At 46.1% G+C, this 24,753-nt stretch overlaps 1 protein-coding gene across 3 annotated transcripts in view; it reads right to left on the reverse strand.

Annotated features, from left to right (window-relative positions):
• MYO5C (myosin VC) overlaps window positions 1–22,189 on the reverse strand; it is a 111,324-nt gene extending 89,135 nt beyond the window's left edge. For 2 of the 3 annotated variants that reach the window (XM_082387995.1, XM_082387994.1), the window contains exons 1-5: window positions 22,000–22,185; window positions 8,819–8,929; window positions 4,946–5,111; window positions 4,218–4,362; window positions 779–935 (exon numbers count right to left, since the gene is read on the reverse strand). In XM_082387995.1, coding sequence (XP_082244121.1) covers window positions 779–935; window positions 4,218–4,362; window positions 4,946–5,111; window positions 8,819–8,929; window positions 22,000–22,026 — 606 coding nt within the window. In that variant the 5' untranslated portion in view covers window positions 22,027–22,185. Of the gene's footprint in view, window positions 1–778; window positions 936–4,217; window positions 4,363–4,945; window positions 5,112–8,818; window positions 8,930–21,999 lie in introns of all 3 variants that reach the window. The other variant, XM_082387996.1, reaches the window with a different exon arrangement.
• Between the last annotated feature and the right edge of the window lie 2,564 nt (window positions 22,190–24,753).

The following is a 24,753-nucleotide window of genomic DNA, read 5'->3' on the forward strand; positions in this document are numbered from 1 at the left end:
GCTGGTTGGCTGGAGAACACCACTGCTCTTGGTGTACCAGTTGTCTCTGTGGTTGAGGAAATTTCCCCTGGGATATAAACGTAAACAGAGGACTCCTGAAATCCTGATGGTAGAATTTCTAGCCCAGCAGGTACAGAAGAGAAGCCTTGGAAGCAGCAATCTATGCCCCAATCTCCTTCAAATCCCACCGGAGAACAGACTTCCTTGCTCCTTCCCTGCTCTCACTTCTTTGGTTTTTAAAGGAAGGGAACTCAAGTTAGCAAGCACAACATACAGGCATACCTTGAAGATATGGTGGGTTTAGTTCCAGACCACCGCAATAGAGCAAATGTCACAATAAAGCAAGTCACACGAAACTTCTGGCTTCCTAGTGCATATAAAAGTTATGTTTACACTATACTATAGTCTATTAAGAGTGAAATAGCATTATGTCTAAAAAAACAATGTACACACCTTAATTTTAAATATTTTATTGCTAAAAAATGCTAACCACCATCTGACCCTTCAGCAAGTCAGAATCTTTTTGTTGGTGGAGGGTTTGAAATACTGCGAGTTACCAAACCGTGACACAGAGACAAAAGTGAGCAAATGCTGTTGGAAAAAGGTGCTGATAGACTTGTTTGATGCAGGATTGCCATAAATCTTTAACTAGTTAAAAAAGAAAAAAGAAAAAAAGCAATATCTGCAAAGCGAGGTATGCCTGTATACACGAACCAGCCCACTTCTCCATACACGCCTCTGCCTCTGTCCCCACTCCCCACACCCACAGGGTACACACCTCAGTTATGGGGTTCGACGCCAGAACCTTGTCTTCCACGTGAGCATTAGTGCTGGACTTGCTGACGGTGGCGAAGTACCTCATGGCATAGCGAGCAGATACTGTCTTTCCAGCACCCGACTCCCCGCTTACAATTATTGACTGATTTTTATTATTTCTAAAGCAAATAAATAAAAGGATTTTTTAAAAGATTCATTTCTTCCTATTAGGCAATATATACTCATCAAGAAAAAAGCAGATAAGCCAGAAGAAGGGACTTTGTTTTATCACTTTAAAGTAACTGTTTTTAACATACCAGTGAATTTCCTTCTAGTCTTTTTCTCTGTGATCCTGCTGAACACACAACTTCGTTTCCTGCTGTGTCCCCTGTGCTGAGAGTCCCCAAGACCAATCCCAGATCAGTGATCCACCAGGAGGACTCACAGGACTCAGCAAATATTTGCACTCATGGCTAAGGCTTATTACACCAGAAGGATACAAAGCAAATAAGCAAAGGGAAAAGGCATACAGGGCCAAGTCCAGAGGAGGCCAGGTGCAAACTTCCAAGAGTCCTCTCCCAGTGGAGTCACACAGGATGCACTTACTTCCTCCAGCAATGAATTACGACAACACACGGGAAACACTGTCTACCAGGGAAGCTCAATAGAGACTCAGTGTCCAGGGTTTTTACCGGGGGCCGGTCACATAGGCATCCTCTGCTATCACACACCAAAATTCCAGATGCCCAGAAGGAAAGCAGATATTCAGCAGGAACCACATTATTCACACAAACAGTTTAGGTGCAGTGAGGCACTCTTAGCAATTAGGAACTGTTGAGAACCTTTCTGAGATCCAAGTTCCCAGAGGTTTGCCACAGGCCAAACCTGCAAGCAGGTTTCTAAAGATAGCAGTCTCAAGCCTATGTCAACTCCTTTCTGTATATCCCCACTTAAATATAAAAACATTTTAAAGACACCATTTGGAGAGCAATTACTTGAAATGTGCTTGGGAACACGTGTGCTCCATAAGCCAACATGCTCTGTTACACAACTTAGAGATCTTAAAAAAATGCATTAAACTTTTTGTGTCATAGATCATGATGGTAGAACCTTATAATAGTGCTGTCCTAGCACCACTTATGTGCCAGGTGCTTGGTGAATACTTTACAGGGATTCTCATTTAAGCCTCACAAAAATCCTATGCCACATACTGTGTATCCATCATACAGATGAGTAGAACAGTGACTCCGCGAGGCACAGAATACACAGCCTCCCTGTGGACACTGGAGAGGACCTTAGAGAGAGAGCTCCTGGCCTCAGTGAGGAAAGCTAAGACGCTCAGGAGGTGAACGGCACTCCCAGCGCCCCTCAGCCGCACGGAGTGGGACTGGGGTTCCTAACGCTGGGCTCTCCGGACTCCTAGTCCAGCATCGGCAAGTCCAGTAAGAGCCTGCCTTATGTTCGGTTCTGCTAGTACAGTTAGACAGACCTCCAGAGGAAACTGGCTCTTCAAGCTTGAACCTGGCTCAGTCCTGCAGCTCTAACGAGCTCATGCTACTGACACCCAGGGGCAGTCCTGGCCTGTCAGGCTCTGAGCCACACAGACTCTAATCTTGCAGATGCCCTGGAGACCTGCAGGGGCCAGGGTAAATCCTAGAACCACGGGTGTTTTAGCATTGGAAAGAACCTTGCTGTGGCAGAAGCCAAGGTAACTGGCAATTTTTTTTTGGAACCTGCAGGATCTTTCATGTTCTGGTACCATCGGGCTCGGCTGCCCTCTGCTCATGAGCCTCCACACTACCCGCAGGGCTCAGGAAAAGGGGGAGACTTTTGCGTCATTCGTCACAGCACCAGAGTAGGGACGGCAGGTTCGGGTCCAGCTGGTGTCCTCAGGAGCACAGCCTGGCTTGGCTCCCAGCCTCTGATGTGTTTCCAAAAGAGAGGGAGTCACACAATCCCTTGTGGCCTGACAGGTGCATCGAGGCATGGAGGGCGCCTGCTGAGACTGAGGACGTGGGGTTCGGGTGTCCCAGGTTACTGGTTTTTAATCAGTAATTCTCCACCCAACGTTCATCCTCCCCTGCTTCTTAGGGACTAGGCCCCATGTTCTTAGTGGACATGTTGCTGTGCATATGAAAGACTACATATCCCAGCCTCCCTTGTGGCTAGGCATGGTCATGTGAGTAGGACCTGACCAATGAGCTGTGAGCAGAAGTGCTCTGTGGGGGCTTCTGGGAGGGCTCCTTAACCAGGAGGGGCACACCCTTCCCCTGGGACACTCTGTAGCCTAGAAAAGAGAGAAAGGAGGCTGAGTACTTGCTTGGCCCTGAGGCCAAGGATCCCGCTCCAGGGATTGGGAAGCTGGAAGGCACTGATCCTTGATGACTTGGTAGAGGTGGTGTGCCAGCCCTGGACTGCCCATCAGACTTCTCTGCAGGAGAGAATCATGCATTTCTACCTTGTATAAGCCACCATTATTTTTTCCTGGTTATAAGCAGTAGAGCTTGGAATGGGTGCTCTCTGAGCACCTAGCTCACAGATGAGGATCCTGAAGCTGAGGGAGATCAGGGCTGTGCCCAGGGTTATGAAGTAAATGCAGCAGACCCAAGTCCTGTGTCTCAGGTTTTATCTGTGAAATAAGGGCATGATGGCGGTTCAATAGACTTCACAGAGGTGTTCTAAGACTCAAAGGAGACCACTGTCTGTGAAAGTTCTTTTGCAAACTGTAAGGATCTACCAAGACCCTTTTACAGATCAGGATGTTGAAGCCAAAATAGGATAGTTACGGGGAAAAGAAATTACACATGGAGTCTAGAAATCTGAGCACAAATCCCAGCTCTGCCTTTCTCTTGCTGGGTGACCTTGGGTGGATGGCTTCACATCTCAGTTGTCTGACTACTGCTCAGGCATCCTCATCACACGCTCTTTTGAGGGCACTCAAGATGACGTGTGAGAGTGTGTGCACAGTGCCTGGTCCACAGGAGGCTTTTCAGAAAAGCCTCCTTGTTCGCTAGCAAAACAATAACTTCACAGGCCATACAAAAAACAAGTGGCAAAATTAGAATAAAACCCCAAATCTCCTACAGCTAAAACCTGTGCTCATCTATCATTAGAGTCTGCTGCCGTGGATGGGTAAAAATGCTTAAGCATCTCACAGTGAAGAATAAATCAATTTTCTTCCAATCAAACACACTGCAAGAAAAGCATCGGCTATTCCCAGATTGGCAGGACTGACTTGACTACCTAGAGGGGGCAAAACCAGGAAACTTGGTTCAGACAGTTATATATAACAGTCATTTGCTACTTGGTACAGTCAGTCTGCTCTACCAAGCACCCCCGCCGGTCTGACTGATGGTCACTTTTAATGAGACCCGGCCAGATGTCTCCCTACCACTGTGAAGGCCCAGCAAATGCAGGAGCATTGGGAGAGCAAGAGGAAGCCCTGCGTGGCAGGAGGCTACCTGACCATCTGCTTGTATGCCTCTTCTGCCACAGCAAATATGTGCGGGTCCATATCGCCCATGTTCTGCCCGCTGTAGGCGTGGATGATGGCATCTCCATATATCGGCAGCTGCTTGTAAGGATTCATGGCCACCAGGATGATTCCTGAGGAAAGATGTCAGATGCAGTGATGGGATTCTTAGTGCCACCTCTTTCACCAAGTTCTTTTGAGAAACCGCAGCTCTGTCACTTATTAAATCTCCTGTGTGACTTTGGGCAGGTCACTTACTGCTCTGAATCTCAGTTCCCTGCCGAGGTCACCTACATTTCTAGGCTACTCTGAAGGTTAGATGAGATGACAGATGGCAATGCCCTAAAACTGAGAGGCTCTTACAATTCTCAGTGTAAACATAATGATAATATCACTGCCCAAAATAAGTAATAAACGTATCACATCCAATGAGAAACTCAAACACAAGCTTTATCCACATGTATTTTTCTTGGTAGTCCAATCTTAGTTTTTGTTGAAGACTCTCCCCACCTAGATACTTCGTTTTATAACAAACTCTAAGATCAGATGTGTGTACCTTTTAGATAGAAATCTGGGCAAATTTTTAGCTGTGATTACACATTTTGACAGAGTCAACATTTCTAATACAAACATAATATAAAACATAATCAGGATGCTCTAGACAACAAGCATTAAGTTTCAGTGTCATTCCTGCGCTCCTAGAATTGCTCTCCTTACCACTGTAGGTGTAAATGAGTTTGGATTCTGCAAAGCGGATTCTGAGATTGTGGAGCACAGCGGGCTCGTGGAGATAGCTGAGGGCCGTGAGGTCATTCTCACCCACGAGGATGTCAGGATTCCGAAGTGGAGGCAGAGATTCTGGATCAACGGAATAATCCAGCTCCTGTGGACAAAGATGAAATTAAAGTTCTGGAAGAAGAAGTTTTTTGGTGTTTCTGCTGAATCACTGTCCTCTTTCCTATCTACCCCTCTTTGGAGTGATCCCTGACACTCTAAAAAACAAATTTACATATAGCAATGAGAAAATAATCTTCGTGGCTGACTTTTGGGAGCCAGGTGATCAAGGTATTATTGGCTGTGTGCCCTAGGGTGTGTCACTCACCTTCTCTGGCCCTCCCTTCTCTCATCTGTGAAAAGACTGGCTGGACCAGATCAGGGGTCCTCAGAGCTACAGAGGCCTCAATGAGGGGTGACAGGGAAGTTACATGGTCAGGGACCTGGGGATCCCATCCCAATTCTACCACAGGGGCTCTACTTGCATGTGGTTTAACTGCTGGTGCCATGAGAGTTTTCATTTGGAAACAGGATTCTGTTGCTAAAATGACTCAATGATCTAAGGTCCCTTGAAGCTCTAAGGTTGCCGAATCTCTGCTGGAAGTTGACATTCTTGGTGGTGAGAAGTGTCTAAAGGAGCCTGCGTGGGGTGATGGTCTCTCTGTGAGAGGCCCCCAGTACAGGTGACTCCTGTCTGCAGCCACCTGTGTTCCCAAGGGCTGCAGGGCTGCCTATTTCTATGATTCTCAGCCCTGGGCTGAGTAACTGGCCCAGGATGGCCTCTCATCTGCTAGATTTCACCCATGTATATTCCGAAAGTAGCTGCCTGAGCAGAATGAAGGCAAGGTCAGCATGCCTTGTGGGCCTTGCAGATGTCAGAGCATTAAGGGACCTTATTACCACCTGTTCTACCTTCCTTCACTTTCACTTCACAGCTTGGGGAAGTGACTTGAGCAAGGTCACCCAGCAGGCTTGTTTCCCTTCCACCGCCCAGGCTGCCTTCCTTTCCATACCTGGTCCTGGACCAGCTGCACAAAGTGACCCAGCTGCCCCGTAGTAAGAGCCCACTCTGCAGGCCCTATGCCAAGTACTCAGCACTGGTTTTTCATCTGATCCTCAGAACTGCTTTCCAAGGAGAGCATGACAGCCCTAACTAAGAGTTAAGGAGACAGGTTCAGAGAAGTTAAGCTCCTTGTTGAAGGTCACACAGTTAATATGGGTCTGGCTGACTCTGAAGCCTGCGTCATGATGCCTGGTCAACACTGACAGGGGTTTGGTTTGTTGGCTGGTTGGACTGTTTTCCATAAGGAGAGCAGCTCAGGGCAATCCAGGACAACTGGGCATGGGTCCTCATAGCAGCTGCCTGCTCATTATCAATGCAATTATATTTATGGACCTGCCCCAAGCAGGATATTCTTAACCTACACACTTTCGAGAATAAGATAAAGTGCCGCTCATACATAATTTGTACTTACCCTGAGTTTTTCCGTTATGTTTTAAATCAACAGCCTCCTTTTCCAGTTCAGCCACTGTGTGTGTGTGTGTGTCTTATGTGTGAAAGAAACAGAAAGAGAGAAAAAAACAAATAGAACAGAAAGTCTTTGGGGGAGGGGAGAAAATATGAATGTGAAGAACATCAGATCGACAGCTAGAAACAGAGGCGATATTTTCTTACATAAAGCAGGCTTTGCCCTTCATGGTATAGATAAAGGGTTAAGTTAAAAAGCAGCAGAAGAATGGATAAAGAAGATGTGGCACATATATACAATGGAATATTAGTCAGCCATAAAAAGAAACGAAATGGAGTTATTTGTAGTGAGGTGGATGGACCTAGAGTCTGTCATACAGAGTGAAGTAAGTCAGAAAGAGAAAAACAAATACCGTATGCTAACACATATATATGGAATCTAAAAAAAAAAAAAAAAAAATGGTCATGAAGAACCTGGGGGCAAGACGGGAATAAAGACGCAGACCTACTAGAGAATGGACTTGAGGATACGGGGAGGGGGAAGGGTAAGCTGTGACAAAGTGAGAGAGTGGCATGGACATATATACACTACCAAATGTAAAATAGATAGCTAGTGGGAAGCAGCCGCATAGCACAGGGAGATCAGCTCGGTGCTTTGTGACCACCTAGAGGGGTGGGATAGGGAGGGTAGGAGGGAGCCGCAAGAGGGAGGAGATATGGGGATATATGTATATGTATAGCTGATTTACCTTGTTATACAGCAGAAACTAACACACCATTGTAAAGCAATTATACTCCAATAAAGATGTTAAAAAAAAAAAAAAGTCTGGCCACCTGCCATCTTACCTGCCTCTCCCCCTCCTCCTCTGAGCAGCTCATTCAGGGCCAGGAATGTCGCCACCTGAAGCCCTGCTCATATTACTAAAGCAGCAAACTGCCACTGCAGCTGCTGCCCTGAGATTTTTCTCCCCAAAGCCATCTGATCCCTAATCAGAACCTTGACTGTGCACAGGAGATACTCAACAAATGCCCCCAAGAAGTTTCTGATGGGAAGGGAAAGGCTAAATGGAAATAGCAGGTCCTCTGCCTTGTCTCTTGCATTTACACATGCCCCCAGGGATTATCTCATCTGATCTCCAGCAGCCCTGTGATATGCTGTTACTAACTCCATCTGACATGTGAGGAAGCCGAGGGGCTCACTGTCACAGACTTAGTGGGATTTGAACCCAGATAGTCTGCCACAGACTGGGCAGGATTTGAACTCAGTCTGATTCTAGAGGATGTGCTCTTAACTGCTATGTTTATCTCCCTTCCCAGGATCTCAGGAGATGACTCCAAATCCAGGACAGTCTGATTGGCAGTAATAAGTCCTGCCTCTGCAGAGACCATTTCCATGCCTTGGAAATTCCAGCATTTTAATATTCATGTGAAATTCCCAGGACTAACTCTGACATCCAGATGGATCATGAATCCTTTGCCCAGCTCTGCATCCAGATACTTGATTCTAAAAACCTAAGGTCAGCCTAGCTATGGATCCAGTGGGATGTCATTACAGCTATGGGGGGAAAGGACGACTCATCATGGAAACTTAAAGCGGAGATAAAATCTGTAGAAACTGGTCATCGAAAGCCATGACCAGCCTTTGAGAGGAACTCTTCATGAGCATGGTCTACCATGGGGGCAGGTGCCCATCCTTTGCCTCTCCCTTGCCACACCAGCACCACAGAGCTTCCTCATAATGTCCTACCCAGCTGGGCTTCCTGTCCCCTTGTCCCATCTTCTGTCACTCCTCCAATTGCCCTGTTACACTCCCTCCTGGAGGTCCCAATTCTTACCTGTTTCTATCCATCCATAGACTGACTCTCCATTCTCCCACACCTCCCTCTCCCTTCCTGTTTTCTATCTCCCTTCTTCTATGTCTCTTCCTCTTCCCATCTTGATGTTTTCCTCCACCAGTTTATGTCCTGGGCTCAAACTACTTCCTCTCCAAGTTTCTCATCGTCACCCAGTCTCTGTGCTGAGACCCATAAAACCAAAATGGTAATCATTTTTCAGCATTCTCCCAACATTGCTGAATCCCCAGAAAGGCAGCAGAGAGCACAGACCTGTCCACTGCATCTCATTCCAGAGAGAGGCCCAGCTGACGCAGGGCACTTTATGTCTTCATTAGGGTAGTGGGGGGTGGAGGCAGGGGGGTGGGGAGGAGTACAAACACACGGGTGCATCCACAGCACCAGCTGGCCATGTTAGGTGCCCCCTCATGTGCCCCCGCCGAAGGTGCTCCCCTCCACACACACCCTACAGTTTCTCCTTTATACATCATGGTAGTTATGATCAAGGACCCTCACCGTTCCATCCTCCAGCAGGAGACGTAGGACTTTGTCACCAACTCTATAGTCCTTCGCTATTTCGGCAGACTTCCAAACTTCTTCAGGATCAGGAATCCAAACCCTGTTGTACTGACCAACAGAATAAGAAAGGCTTAATTTCAGCACTTTAAAAGCAAAACACAAATCGTTAGATGATTAGACTCGGGGAGATTTCTTTCTGTCCACTACGTCAGTGAATTCATTAGGAATACTTTTACCTAATTTTTGCTTGTGAGGTCATTGTTAGCGTATCTGCAATGCAACAGGCCTAGCTGCTTCATTTCACAGGTAACAAAATTCCCAAAGTCTCTTAAATAAATATTGCAAAAGGAAAGCCTGGGAGTGGAAAGGAAATCTGTGAGTCTCTTAATGGGAAGATCTGAGCACTGTCTACAAGAGCTGGGGGAGAGGGATGTGGTTCACCACTGATGGACCACGGGGCTCTGGGCCAGACACGACACTTCTTGTGCTCATTTTTCTCATCTATAAAATGGGCACAATACCTACTCAGTACTTTACAGGTTTGCTGGGAGGTTAAATTGGACTGAGTGGCTGACAGCACTTTGCAAAATGCTGTGGAAGTAGTGTTACAGCAGTGTTATCACAGTCTTATCACACTGGTCAGCAGCCAAGGATTCCCACCGTGGGAAATGTGGAAGTCCCGAGCTCAATGTGCCACCTGGCTCAGTGCTGATGTGCAAGTCCTTAAGCAGAACTACATTGCTATGTACTGAATTATCCTCCCAAAATTCATACGTTGAAGCCCTAACCCCCAATGTGAATATATTTGGAGATAAGGTCTTTAAGAGGTAATTAAGGTTAAATGAGGTCATAAGGCCCCGATCCGATAAGATTAGTGTCCTTATAAGAAGAGATACCAGGGAGCTTGCATGCACACTCTCTCTCCACCTGCATGCACAGAAGAAAGGCCATGGGAGTTCAGTGAGAAAACAGCTGTCTGCACCCAAGGGGAGAAGCCCTCCTAGACCAACCCTGCCAACACCTTGATCTTGGACTGCCCAGCCTCCAGAACTGTGAGAAAATAAACGTCTGTTGTTTAAGCACCCAGTCTGTGGTATATTGTTACGGCAGCTCAAGCCGACCAATACACACATCTAATATTCACACTCACACACTGGGAAGGGGGCAGGCTCACTCTCCAGAAGTCACCAATGGCACCTGAACGCAGCTTGAGATAAACACAAAGTGACTGCCATGTCCCTATACGGCAGCTGTCACAGGGCCCCATGAGTCATTCTTCTCTCTCCTGCATGCATGCTGTCAGCATCATGCACTGACTACTCTTGCTTTCACCCAGACACCACATTTCGTATTCTCCTGTGGTCATCTATTTGTTTGTTTGTTCATTCACTCTCTCGTTCATTCATTCACCCATCCATCCATCCCATCTATCCATCCCATCCATCCATCGATCCATCCATCCATCCAACACCTGAGCACCTCCTGGGACTTCCCTGGTGGCGCAGTGGTTAAGAATCCACCTGCCAATGCAGGGGACGTGGGTTCGAGCCCTGGTCTGGGAAGATCCCACATGCCGAGGAGCAACTAAGCCCATGCGCCAAAACCAGACTCAGGGAGAGTCTTTGTTGCACTGCCACGAAGAGTAGCCCCTGCTCGCTGCAACTAGAGAAAGCCCATGCACAGTGACGAAGACCCAACGCAGCCAATAAATAAATAAATAAATAAATAAAATAAAATAAATCTAAAAAATTTTTAAAAAAACAAACACCTGGGCATCTCTTATGTATGCGTCTGGCACAGTGCTGAATTACCAAGAAAGAAAGGTATCTCCTCTTAGTCATCATGATCTTCCTACTAACTCAGCCAATCTCTAACCTAGAGCTGCATGTGCATTATGTGTATATTTGCATCTCTCTGCTCACATACCGGTGGTTTCTATCAATTGGGGCACCCCTACAGGATACCCTGATGTCCTGGGACATAACCAGGCCAAAAGGAACAAGAATTGGGAAGCACTCACATGGAGACATGAAGCAGCACCCAGGAAAGCTCCTGAATCCAAAGGCTCAATAGCTCGGGATCCCAGATCTAGATGAAGCCTAAGAAGCCATGCAGGGTCTAACCTTTATTTCCCAGAGAAAACTGGCCTCAGGGGGACTCCAAGTTCTCCAGGAGCAGAGCTGAGATGAGCACCCAGTTCAGGCTGGTGCCTACAGTGGCATCTCCTTTCCACCTCCTTACATTCACAGGCCAAAGGAATACTGGTCCTCTGGCATTGTCCCTCAATGGGACAAAGGGACCTTCTGAAGGTAATTGTCGAGTGTGTAAACTCTTGTAACAGGGAATGTTTGTGCCTTTAGGGGAGAATGCTGCACTTATTTATTTATTTATTTATTTATTTATTTTATTTATTTAGGCTGCGTCGGGTCTTCGCGCAGGCTTTCTCTAGTTGCAGCGAGCAGGGGCTACTCTTCGTTGCAGCGTGCAGGCTTCTCATTGCGGTGGCTTCTCTTGTTGTGGTGCACAGGCTTAGTTGCTCCACGGCATGTGGGATCTTCCCGGCCCAGGGCTCGAACCCATGTCCTCTGCATTGGCAGGCAGATTCTTAACCACTGTGCCACCAGGGAAGCCCAAGAATGCTGCACTTTTGCCTAAGTGCCTGCCATCCTTTTGAGCACAGTTCCTGGGCACTGAATTGGCACCAGGCATCATCCTTGACTCTGGGAATAGTCACAAACAAGACACTGCCTTTTGTGAATCTCTGCTTCTTAACAGCTGAGAGGGCAAACATCATGACCAAATGATGACCAGGACATAAGCCAGCTGAACACGTGGCTTGTGGACTGCTGGGGCCTTTCCACTGTGAGGAAATCTTCCCTTGGGTTGAGAGATCACACCTTCAGGAGTTTTCAGTTACAAAAAAATTCTGGGCAATAATTATGACATTTTACTTTTCTTCTTTATAGTTTTATGTACTTTCTATAATTTGCATATTTTACTTTTATAATCAGAATATGCCATCTTTAAAGGCAAATATCAAAATATATGTTCACAAAAAGACTTGTACATGAACGTTCATAGTAACTTTCTTCATAATGGCTAAAAACTAGAAACAGACTCTATGTCCACTAACATGAGAATAAATTAAAAAAACATAAAACTGTGGTATACTCATACAATGGAATACTACTTACCAATAAAAAGAATCAACTGCTGATACAAGCAAGAACATGAATGAATCTCCAAAGTATTAGGCTGAGTTAAAGAAGCTGTACACAAACGAGTACATTCTGTATGAGTCCTTTAAATGAAGTACTAGAACAGGTAAAACAAATACAATGTGGGGAAAAGAATCAGAACAGTAGTTGCCTCTGGGGGTAGGTGGGTCTGGGGAGGGAATCTTGTGGGGCGATGGCAACATTCTGTACCTTGAAGGGGTCTGGGTTACACAGGTGTTAAGCCCTTTTTCAAACATCAGAGAATGCACGCTTAAGATATGTACCTTTCATTGTCTGGAAATTTTACAAAAAGAACTAAACAACTATGGAACTCAACAATACGCATACTAATATTTAGGAGGACATGTATTGATGTATGCAATTACCCTAAAATGCTTCAAAAAATAAGATGGGCTGAGGACTGAAGTATAAAAAGATGGATAGACATGTGATATAACAAATATGGTAAAATATTCATGCTAGAATCTAGGTGGTGGGACAGATACCGTAAAATTTTTTCAACTTTTTTGTATACTTTAAATTTTCATAATAAGATGTTGAAGGAAATAAGGAATAAGTATAAAACAAAGTTTGGGGTGCCAGGACTAGACTAGGACAAAGTTGGTTGAGGAGCACATTTATTAATCTAGTAGTTAATATAAGCTGCCTCACTTATCGAACAAAAACTATATGTTTATCATCGGTTGAATACCAATCATGACTCCCTAAGTTATTTGGGTTTGCTTTAATTCTTGACAGCTAGCTAAGAGCAGAAGTTTGCTGAAATGTGGCACGGGATGAGTGATACTTGCAAGAGAGAGGGGGAGGGAAAGGGAAAGAGAGAGAAAATGGAAGAATGACCTGGCGGGCAATGACACACACTCAGAGACACACGCCCATGCAGATAGGTGGAGAGAAGCCTCACAAGCACACAGACACACACACCCACACTCCACACATACTTGTTGCCATGGGCTACTATTTTCCATGTCAGGTCTGCTCTTGAAAGTATTTGTTGCGAACCTCATAAAGCTGAAATCATTAATACTTTTTTATAGGATAATATTTTTATGATAATTGGGAATATCCCATTTATCAAGAATTGGCCACTACAGAATTTTATAGCTGAAAGGGTCCCAGGAGATTGTCTACTCCAAGCTGTCAAAGTTCTTTTCAAAGCTTGCTTCAAATGAAATGGTGGTAGCCCACCATGTTCTGCAGCTGAGGTCCCTCAGGCCCTTCCATGGAAACCTGAGGCTCTGAGAAGTGATGCAAGTCACTAAGCTAACCCAAGGCCTTTGTTTTCCTGATCCCCAAACTCAAGCCCAGAGAGGTCAATAACTCACCAAACACCACCCAGAGAATCTCAAAGGCCAGGACGCCACGGAGCCAGAGCTTGGGACTCCTTCTTTGAACTACTTGTTAATTGAATGAGCCTGGCTCTGAAAATAATCCTGAACTCTCAACTGCAGCCATCTACTTGAGAGCGCACAGGCTAGTCTGTTTCAGCTAAAAGTAGCCTTAAATGCATTAGGACGTATGGAACCAAGAGGCTGCTTCTCTTCTGGCGTGAACACAAATGGCTTCCTCAGCCCCGGATTCCCCAGGCTGCGCACACCCCGCCAGGCCTGATGCCTCTGTCGGCAAGGCCGTCGGCCGTTTAGGGCCCCCCGCAGCTGAGACCCAGCCTGGTAAGTAAACACGCCCAAGTTTACCTGGTTCCACCTCAGTTACACCCATTCGGTCCCTCCCTTCTGCCTCACATTCCTCAACCCACAAGGCAATGCTTCAAACCGGAGAGAGAGCTAACCGCAGTGTCTGGACAAACGACATGACCAGCTCCCATGGGACCTCCCCAGGGTGGCTCCTTCCTGTGGGGCAGGAGCCTCCTGACTCAGGTCGCTTGCCAAGCCCTCCGGGGGCCGCCTGCCGCAGGGCCAGGAGGGCAGCGAGGCCTGCCGCCCACGCCTGTCCTGGGAATCTTCCCCTGTGGGGGGACATCATGGTGCATCCACGTCCGGGCAGGCTAGGGAATGAGGCAAAGGCTTCAGGAGGAAGGGACACGTCCTCAGGAACAGGCCAAATCCGCCCACCCCACATGCTCAGATACGACGAGTGGCATCTTCTCATGTGTCCCGCCTATTTGAGGGGTCTATCGGCATCAGCCACAGAAACGGCTTGGAGACTTTACATGGCGTATGGGACGACAGGGGTTTTCTCCTAGCCACTCTCTGGACTGGAAGGGGGTCTCCACGTTCTCGGTCAGCCAGGCCAGAGCAGCGACACCACGCTCCCTCTCTTCTCCTCTTCACTCGTTCCTGCAGGCCTTCCCAGTTGGTCAGCCAGGCCAGAGCAGCGACACCACGCTCCCTCTCTCCTCTTCACTCGTTCCTGCAGGCCTTCCCAGCTCCCCAGCCTCCTCCCGCGTCTCCCAAGATCCCTCCCGGCCTCCCCTCATGACAGGCTGTTTCTGGAGAGTTTCACCCATTCCCACAGCTTCCACGACTGCCCTGGCACCTGGGCACCACTGAGGCCTCCAGCCCAGATCTCTCAGTGGGTCTAGACCACATTTCCAACTGTCTCCCAGACGTCAGCCCCTAAATGTCCTCTGACACTCACAAATCCCAAGCTTGAGTGATCATTACGCCTGCCCCACACTCAATCTTCCTCCTCAGTTCCCTTGCCCGTCAACTCAGAAACCTGGGACAGCGCTGGACACCCTCTCCCTCCTTCCCTTCGCCCCCAACAATCAGATGGTTATCAAGTGCTAGGACGCCTATATCTAAAACAGGTCCCACCTGTCTGCCCCATCCACCCCCAATGCCATGGCCATCAATCAGATCCCCCCATGCTGCTCCCACCAATCTTCTCTTGATGGGTACCACAACCTGCTGAGTGCTTCCTCAACCAGGCTGAGCACCGGTTTCTGTGGATAGACAGATTCCTCTACCCGCACCTGAATCAGAATTTCCGTGGGTGGGGCCCAGCAAGATGAAAGTTCCCCCTGATGGATTCTGATGAACATCCAGGCCTGGGAACCACAGTCCTAGCCAGTTTTCCTACTCAGGCCTCACCTTCTTTTCAATCCATCCTCTGCCTGCTGCCACCCAAACCACTAGCAGTTTCTAGAACATGCCAAGCTCTTCCTGGCTCTCTGCTATGCACTTCTGTTCCTTCCACCCCCAGTGCCATCCCGCCTCTCCCCATCTGTGAGCAAACTGCTCTGAGCAGTCAAGAGTCAGCTCAAGATTCCCACCTGCGGTGCTTTCCCCACCACCCTCCACCCCAGGCAGGACTGAATGCTTCCTCTTTAGCGCGCTCTCTGCTCCCTCCCCAGGTTTCAGGTGGCTTCCCATCTCCCCCACTAGCGTGTGAGCTTCAAGAGCCTTGTCTTTGTGCCCTGGAACTCAATACAATGATTTCCCCATGGCTAGCACTCCATAAAAACATCTACTGAACAAAAACTCAAATTCCAAGTAGTTTGCACCAATAAACTTGGTATTTTAGTCTTTATGTCCCTTTTTTACTCTTTTGAACTCTCCATATATAGTACAATAGAAAAATCTAATTTTCCAGGGTGGTTAATCACATATAGAAATCTAAAAGCTGCTTAGAATAGCTAAGTGGAAAGTTATTAAACTGAGCTTTGACCTTATTTTAGACAGAGGCCCTGGACTGCATTTCTCTTGACCTTGCATATCTGAGTTTCAGCAGAATTTCTGTGAAGATGTCTTGTGAGCTCCTCAAGCACAAGGAAGAGAAAGAAATGGGTGAAGGATAATATGATTTGTGAATCTGTGGCTAAAACCTGAGTTCTGGTTAATTAGAAAGGTCTTTAGAGGCATGCTATACAGCTCTACTGCCTCACCCTCCATTCATCACTTTCACCAGTATCTTAGATAAAAAAGCAGAACACGTGTATCAAATATACAGATAAAATGATTAGCTAAAGATGATCAAGATACAAAAAGGTTTTAAAAAAGGTTCAAAAAGGTTTTGACAAGCTGCAGAACATTAAACACTAAACAACAAGATGGAAAATTTAATAGGAATAAATGTAAAGTCCAACAGTTAGGTGCCAAAAATTAACTGTATTGCAATAGCATCAATATAAAAAACAACTAACTTTTATTAAGCATTGTGTGTCAGATATTGTGCTAAGGATTTTACACAGGTAATTGAATCCTTACAATGACTGGTAAAACTTAAATCCATTCTACGGGTGTGGAAACTCAAGAGAAATTAAGTAACTTGCTCAATGTCACCCAGTTAGCAGAACCAAGACTTAACCCCAGCCACCGTGCATGTGCATTCCAGGGGCAGCATGTAGCAGCTCTGCTTAAAACAAACAGAACACTGACTTAATGCTCGCCTGCACTGAGGGCAGCTCACAGGAGGCTGCAGCCCCACGGGTTCCACGGTACTCTGGCTGAGCAGACCAGATCTAGAGAATAGTGCCACAAAGATGGGCATCAAGGAATTGAAATTCACCCAGAGGATGGTGGCCTTGATGGTGAAGGGTCTGGAATGATGCTGTAAGAGAAAAAGTTGGTGGTATCGTCACTCTCCTCAAGCTCTCAGTCCCGCCCACAGCTCATTCTAAAGAGCTCCATGTCTTCCAACTCCTGCCACCCAGCCTCAGGTCCACCATTACCTTCTGAAGCTACTCCATGCCTGGTGCCTTTCTTACATCTTCAGATTCCAGTCCTCCACCAGTTCCATCCCTTCAGCCTGTGACCATGCCCAGGTGTCCCCTCTCTCCCTCACAGTTCTACTAAAAGAGAAGCAATGCCAAGGACCTCCTGGTGGCCAAATCTAATGACACTTCCTCAGCCTTCATCCTCCTTGACTTCTCTGCAGCTACAGAACTGACTGCTGAATTGTTATTGATATACATGGTCTTCTTACTTTGCATATTTTATATGTTTATGATCACAGAGCAGATGCATTTTTGTGCCGTCATTTTCCACGTAACATAAACATTTTCCCATGTTGTTATGAACTCTTCACAGTAGCATTTTTAATGGCCTCATACTATTCTATTCTTCTATCTATAATTCACGTAACTCTAGCCCTCTTCCTGGACATTGGGGTTGGTTCCATTTTAGTTATGAGAAGGAATAATCTGATAAATAACCAGATGTCAGAGGAGGCAGCTATGAAATGAATGGACTTTCCAAAAATCCTCTGTGTGTTGGGGGAAAGGTCAGATCCCTTGAAGAGAAGGAAGATGATAAGGTCGTTGAATAAGGTGGTGAGAGTAGGAGGTATTAAGAAGATAGGTTTTTAATCCCAGCTCCATCGCTTCTATGTAACCTTAGGCAACTTACTTAACCTGAGCCATTTGTAAAAATGGGATAGCAATAACTAACACATGGCATTGTTTATTCAGGTTAAATGAAAGACGTTCTGAGGATAAAGTTCACAGAGTTCTGAGGATGGCATCTGGCACATAAGAAGTACTCAATGACTATAAGATAAAAGTAACTATCATCAACATTCATCATCGTCATGACCATAGCTCTTTCTGAAAGCAAAAAAACTCATTCATTCATGCATGCACACATCAAACATTTACTGAGTCCCTACTGCTCCCTGTTCTCTAGAAACCCTTGGTCAATAGGGGAGACAGAGTTAAGGAGCTGTTACAAGTCATCATGAAAAGTGCCTGGATGGAGGGGCTGGCTGCAAAGATTTCTCAGAAGGGGCACTGCTCAGCAATGTGACTGACAAGGGGTTAATCTCCAAAATACAAAAGCAGCTCATACAACTCAATATAAAACAAACAAACAACCTAATCAAAAAATGGGCAGAAGACCTCAATAGACATTTCTCCAAAGAAGACACACCGATGGCCAATGGGCACACAAAAAGATGCTCGACATTGCTAATTACTAGCAATTAATTAATAATTATTAATTAATTATTAGAGAAATGCAAATCAAAACCATAATGAGGTATCACCTCATACTGACCAGAATGGCCATCATCTAAAAGTCTACAACTGGGACTTCCCTGGTGGCGCAGTGGTTAAGAACCCACCTGCCAGTGCAGGGGACATGGGTTCGAGCCCTGGTCCAGGAAGATCCCACATGCCGCAGAGCAACTAAGGCCGTGCGCCACAACTACTGAAGCCCACATGCCTATATATATAGATATATATAGATATATATATATATATGTATATCACACACAAAATGGACTGTGTATATATAGATATATATATATTACTCAGCAGTAAAAAAAGAATGAAATATTGCCATTTGCAGCAACATGGATGGACCTAGAGAATATCATAGTAAGTCAGAGAAAGACAAATATTATATATCATTTATATGAAGAATATAAAAAATTATACAAATGAATCTATATACAAAACAGAAATAGACTCACATAGTAAACAAACTTATGGTTACAAAGGGGAAAAGGAGCGGGGGAGGGAGAGATAAATTAAGAGTATGGGATTAACAAACTACTATACATAAGATAGACAAGCAAAAAGGATTTACTGTATAACACAGGGAACTGTATTCAATATCTTGTATTAACCTATCATGGAAAATAATACGAATAACTTTGCTGTATACCTGAAACTAAAACAATATTGTAAATCAACTATACTTCGATTAAAAAAATAGGAAAGAAGAAGAGGCACTGCTCAAATTGAATTCGAAAGGTGCAGGCACCGGTGAGCAGAACAGACAGAGCGGTGACACTGCAGGAGTGCACTGCAGGATGGCAAGAAGTTGGGCAGAGGGTGAGCCAAGGCAGGAGCTGGCAGGCAGCAGGGGAAGATGCAGAGGCGGGGCCTTGTGGCTGGTCAGTGAGTCTGAAAGTGACAGGGGCCTCCAGAGGGGCTCAATAAGAGGATGGCCAGACCGGTTTTTCTCAGAGAGATTTCAAACAGTGGAACTGCTGAACAGCAAATGCTCTGAACATTTCTAAGGCACGTTGCCAAAGAGCTTCTGAAAAGGGGTGGGTCGTTTTACACTTCAACTGGCAGCAACTACTCTCAACACACTTCCTCCCGAGAGTCCCCTTTCTCAGAACCTCTCTTCCTGCGGTTCCCGTGCCAGGCCTCCCGTGTCCCCCTCCCTGGGATGGCTCCATCTGCGGCCCCTCTGCCTCCTTTCCTCCCTGAACAGATGCATCCCCAGGGTCCTGTCTGGGCCCTCTTCTCTCCCTTGATGAGGCCCTCATGCCTGGGCTTCAACTACCACCTCTGGGGAAAACTCCTGGCCCATCTTCTATACCAACCTCCAACCACTCAGGGCACTCTCCCTTGGAAGCCCCCTCACCACGTCAACCCCCGCAGGTACAAACCTTGCCTCATGACTTCCCTAACGTCTCCTCCTCCTGAAGTCCCTGCGTCCACAGCACCAGCCTGCTTCGATCTTTCAGACTCTAACCTCATGTCAGCCTTGGCTCAGCCCTCCCCCTCACACGTCCCAGTGCCGTCTCCCATTCTCACCTACCTCTCCATGCTCTCTGCACGCTCCTTCCATCCTCCATGTCTAACACTGCAGCCCTAATTTTTTTCCCGTGCACTTAGGATGACCTGAGAATTCAGCTACCTGACTCCAGCCTCTCTCCCATGGGCACAGAGTCTCATGGTCACTGCTGGCATATCTGACATACACCACCCTGGATCCTGTCATCCCCATTCAAAATCTTCAATGGAATATAAAGCCCTGACCTACCTCTTTGGCTGCCATGACCCTCCCCTGCTAAGCCCCATCCCCCAGCAGGCTCCTCCAGGCCTTCCAGGCCTCAGCAGATTGAATTGCTTGACATTTTTCATTTCTCACTAATCAGAAAACTCCCTGAGGCAAGACTAATCATTTAAATGTTCTTTTTCTAACCTTCCCCAAGCATAATGTTTTATATACAAAAAGTGCTAAACAAATGTTCTATGGGAGATAATATGCCTGTCTTCAATGCCGGAAGGGAAATTAGTCAGGGGCCAGGCAGGTAACAGCAGTGTAAAGTGGGTGAGTGGGGCAGCGGGCAGATCATAGGGTGGGTCTGGATGTCACACAGGAACTGGCTGCCACACACGGATCCCTGAATGGACAGCCCACCCATCACCCTGCTACAGGGTGACTACTTGCCTCTGAGTGCAGCAATGGGTTTCAGGTTGTTTTAAAACATTATGTGGCTAAGACCGTGCAGGGAAACAGAGCACTCCTGGGGGTTCACTGTGGCCAAGGTTCCCCTGCCACAAACTTTGACTTAGACTAACTGGCTAGATCTGCAGACTCAGGAGTGTGGGAGGGAGTGGTAGGGAAGCAAGGGAGAGAGCTTAAGATTTCTGTGTCAGTTTAAGGAAGAACTCTTTAACAAAGAAGTTCTCTAAAACCTAAACAGGCAGCTACACAAATGGGGGAGCTTCCCACCTCTGGAACTGACAAAGTGGAGGCTGATTGGCCACTGGGAAGGGAGGTGCCTGGACACAGGTGTTTACTTGGACACGAAGTGGGTAGAGACGGCCATCAAGGCTCCTTCTGGCTCTGCGACTCTCAGTCTTTCTCCATCCAAGCTCACCTCTAGAAAACTCTTCCATATTAGTTTTCCTACATTGTGCCTGGTACCTAGTTGGTATTTAATAAATATTTGTGGCATGAGTCACTTGATGATAGGGGTATTCACACCTGTGTATTTTTGCTTCAGGAAAAATTGTTACTTAGAATGGATTAATCAGCATTTTCCTCCGACCTCCAAAGTATCTTCCAAGAATCGTTTTTTTCAAGAATTTTTTTTTATCTCCAGTAAGCTGAAGATCTAAGAAGCATTGCTGGATATTTGATGTCTCACATTCTCACTGGTAAAACTATTCTAACACTGCCATTTAGAACTCTAGTTAATAGAGGGGGAAATACGGTTTGGTTAATTTGTATTTGTACTGTTAACTAATTAAACAAAGTAGAAGAAAAAAAGCTTGCTTAAACCATTGAAACAAATTATTTACAGCCATCGTTTATATCTACAGCAAAAGTGTCTCTTTAATATAAAGCTAGGACACTTGTCAGGGCAAATGGATGAATTCTAGTCTCATCTATCTGAATACTGGGTACCACAGATTTCCCCCACTGGGGTACAGGAGTATGTGGCTTTATGGCTATTAGAGTGGATTTTTTCCAACACTTTCACACTTTTTATCCAAATAATTAACCAAGCTCATCTCAGAAGGTTCTGGGCACCATGTGGGAATGCTGGTCTTCCCAGAGAAGGGGTGGAGCCCTCGTTTGTGGGAAGAGGAGGTTTCAGAGGAATGCTCTAGAGTGATTCCCGGACTCGGGGTGTACGTGAAAGGTTTTTTTTATAAGCTGTAAAGCACCTTATAAATGTGAGTAAAGAGCCTGTGACTGCAGTGTCAGGATCCCTGGATTCCCAGGAGCCCTCAACTTCTCCCACACTCCCAGGCACCCGCAGCTTCAGGCACCAGATGAACTTAAGTGCACGTACAGGTATTTTGAAGACCCGGGAATTAGAAAGCATCCTGAATACTGCTTGTCCGAGCTTCTGTGCCGAGTTGTTCAAGGCGGAAGATTATAGATGCTATTATTCGCCCGTGTCTGAGGTTTCTGAGTTTCCGTGGGCAAGTCTGATTCCCTCTGTGGCTCAGGAGGAGGAGCCGAGAGGCGCGGGAGAAGGGACGGACCCGCAACTCCTGGACACCGGGAAGCTCGGATCCTGCCGCAGAAGCAGCCCCTAGCACTCGGTCTTCCCATCCCGAGGGGACCCAGGCTCCCGGCGGGCGCCTTCCCCACGGATAGGGACCCGAGCTCTCGGCGGGGCGGGGGATACGACGCTCCCCGAACCCCCATTGTCTCCGCGGCCCCTCCCCGCGGCGAGCGCGCCAGGTGCACAGGTGTGGCCCGGGCGCCAGGTACAGTCAGCACTAGCGCCCGGCCGCTTCCCTCCCGCGCGCCTTCCCTTAGGTCGGGCCACCCTGCCTACCTGCGTGTACAGCTCGGCCACCGCCATGGGCGCGAGAGGACAGCTCGAGGGCTGCGGAGGTGCAAGGCTCGGGGGCTGGGCCGGCGGCTCTGTGGCCCCGGGGCAGGTAACCGTCGCTGCGGGCCCCGCAAATCAGCGCTGAGCCATCTTGTGGAAGAAGTTTTCCAGAAACCGACTCACTTTGCCGAGGGCTGGCGGCCCCGGAGGAGAGAAGTCGCGGATTGGTCCTTCCCGGCCCGTGGCGAGGCCTCGCTGTGATTGGCGGGGCGGGGGCTGCGGCCGCGGCGCCCCTCCTCCGGGCGGGTTCCCGCGGCGAAGTGGGTCCACCTGGCGGGGGCCGAGCGCTCAGCCAAGAACCCGCGGGGCAGGGGATTCGTTGGCTCTCGAGGGAGGAAGCAGGTGTGTCCCGAGGCGTTCCCGACCCAAGTTTTAACTCCCTTAGGTCTCAACGTGCTTATTGGAAAGAGCAGAGGATATAACCATTTGCATAAAAAATACAAGAGAATCAACCACTAGAACTTGTTAAAGAGTTCAGCCAAGTGACTATATTCAAAATCAGATTTTAAAGTGAATAAGTTTCCTTTGTATGAGCAATGACCGGTTAGAAAACAAGATATTTGAAATATAAACGAAACTATAAAGTGTTCACTAACAAAACTGCACTTGGCCTTTGTGGAGAAATGTTTGAATTTCTCTTCAAGGGTATAAAAGAAGGCCCGAATAAATGGGGAAATGTGCTATTCTCATGGATGGGAATATTTAACATTGTACAGGTGTCAATTGTACCCAAATTAATATATAAGCCTAATACAACTGGAATCAAAATCCTAGCAGGGGGACTTCCCTGGTGGCACAGTGGTTGGGAATCCGCCTGCCAATGCAGGCGACATAGGTTCGAGCCCTGGTCCGGGAAGATCCCACATGTGGCAGAGCAACTAAGCCCGTGAGCCACAACTACTGAGCCTGCGTGCCACAACTACTGAAACCTGTGGGCCTAGAGCCCATGCTCCCCAACAAAGAGAAGCCACCGCAATGAGAAGCCTGCACACTGCAACGAAGAGTAGCACTGGCTCACCGCACCTAGAGATAGCCCGTGCACAGCAACAAAGACCCAACGCAGCCAAAAAATAAATTAAATAAATTTTAAAAAAATCCTAGCAGGACTTTTGGAGAATTGTAAAGTGATTTTATATTTTTTAAGGAATAATAATAGTCCGTGTATAATTAAGACAATGCTCAAAACAAAGAAGAGATTAGCCCTACCGTGTATTAAGGGATATCACAAAGCCATGGTCATTAAAACAGTGTGACACCGGCATGGGAATGGATAAATGAATAATGGAACAGAATGGAGTCCACCAACAGGACCCTGCGTTATATAGTGGCCTGGAGAACAAGAGGAGGAAGGGAAAGATTATTTAATAGAAGGGCCATTATATGAAAAAAATAAAAAAATAAAAGCAAGTGCATGGCAAACAGTACATTCAAAAATAAACTCTAGATGGATTCATGATTAAAACTTAAAATGAGGAAATTACTAGAAAAAATATAGGGGTAATATCTTTTAAATGTTGGGTTAAGAAAGAATGAGTTAAGATACAACATAGCACAGCTATAGAAGGAAAGAAATGATGGATTTGAGGTCATCAAAATGAAAGATTTCTGTTCAGTGAAGAACACTATTTGCAAAGAAAGCCAACAGATTAGGAAATATATCTGCAACTTAAAAAACAAGTGATTAATATCTAGAATATTAATCTAGAGTATATAAGAAACTACTGTAAATTGGTTCAAGAAAAGATAGGAAGTCCAGTTTTAAATATTGGACAATTGGCAAAGGAAATGAATAGGCAATTTTCACATGGGGATACTCAAATGGCTGGTTAGCATATAAAGAGATGTTAACTTTATTAGTAGAGAAATACAAATGAAAACAATGAGATCACTTCACATCCATATTGGCAACAATATTTAGGTTGGACAACATCATATGCTGCCTAGGATGTGAGAAAACAAGAATGTTTTTGCTCACACAGCTGGTGAGAACTATACAGTCATCCTTTGGTATTCGGGGGAGGATTGGTCCCAGAACACGCAAGGGTACCAAACTGCTTGGATGCTCAAGTCCCTAATATATTGATATAATGGCATGGTATTTGCATATAACCTACACACATTCTTCTGTATATTTTAAATCATCTCTAGATTACTTATAATACCTAATACAATGGAAATGCTATGTAAATAGTTGCTGAAGCATGGAAATTCAAGTTTTGCTTTTTTGGAAATTTCTGGAATTAAAAAATGTATATTTTGGATCTGAGGTGGTTGAATCTGTGGTTGCAGAACCTGTGGATATGGAGGGCTGACTGTACTGATCCTCCCATTTAAGAGAGCAATTTGAGAATATTTACTGAAAACAAATTCAGGCAGAAAAATTCTCACATAGTCACCCAAAGAGATAATTATGTAGATGTTCATCACAACACAGTTCTATATCAAAGAGTTGGAAACACTTAAATATCCATCAAAAGGGGTATGAATAAGTAAAATAGTGCATACATACAATGTAAAACTGTACAGCTGCTAGTAGGAATGGACATGATCTACCTATACCACTCAGAGAGATATAAAAAACAATGCTGAATATACGTCTAGCACAAGTCATATATATATATGTATTTTTTGTTATTTTTTTATTTTATTTTTTATTTTTTATACATCTTTACTGAAGTATAACTGCTTCACAATGCT

The sequence above is a fragment of the Balaenoptera borealis genome (genome assembly GCF_965194805.1).
Source record: "Balaenoptera borealis genome assembly, chromosome: 3".
Lineage (NCBI taxonomy): Eukaryota > Metazoa > Chordata > Mammalia > Artiodactyla > Balaenopteridae > Balaenoptera > Balaenoptera borealis.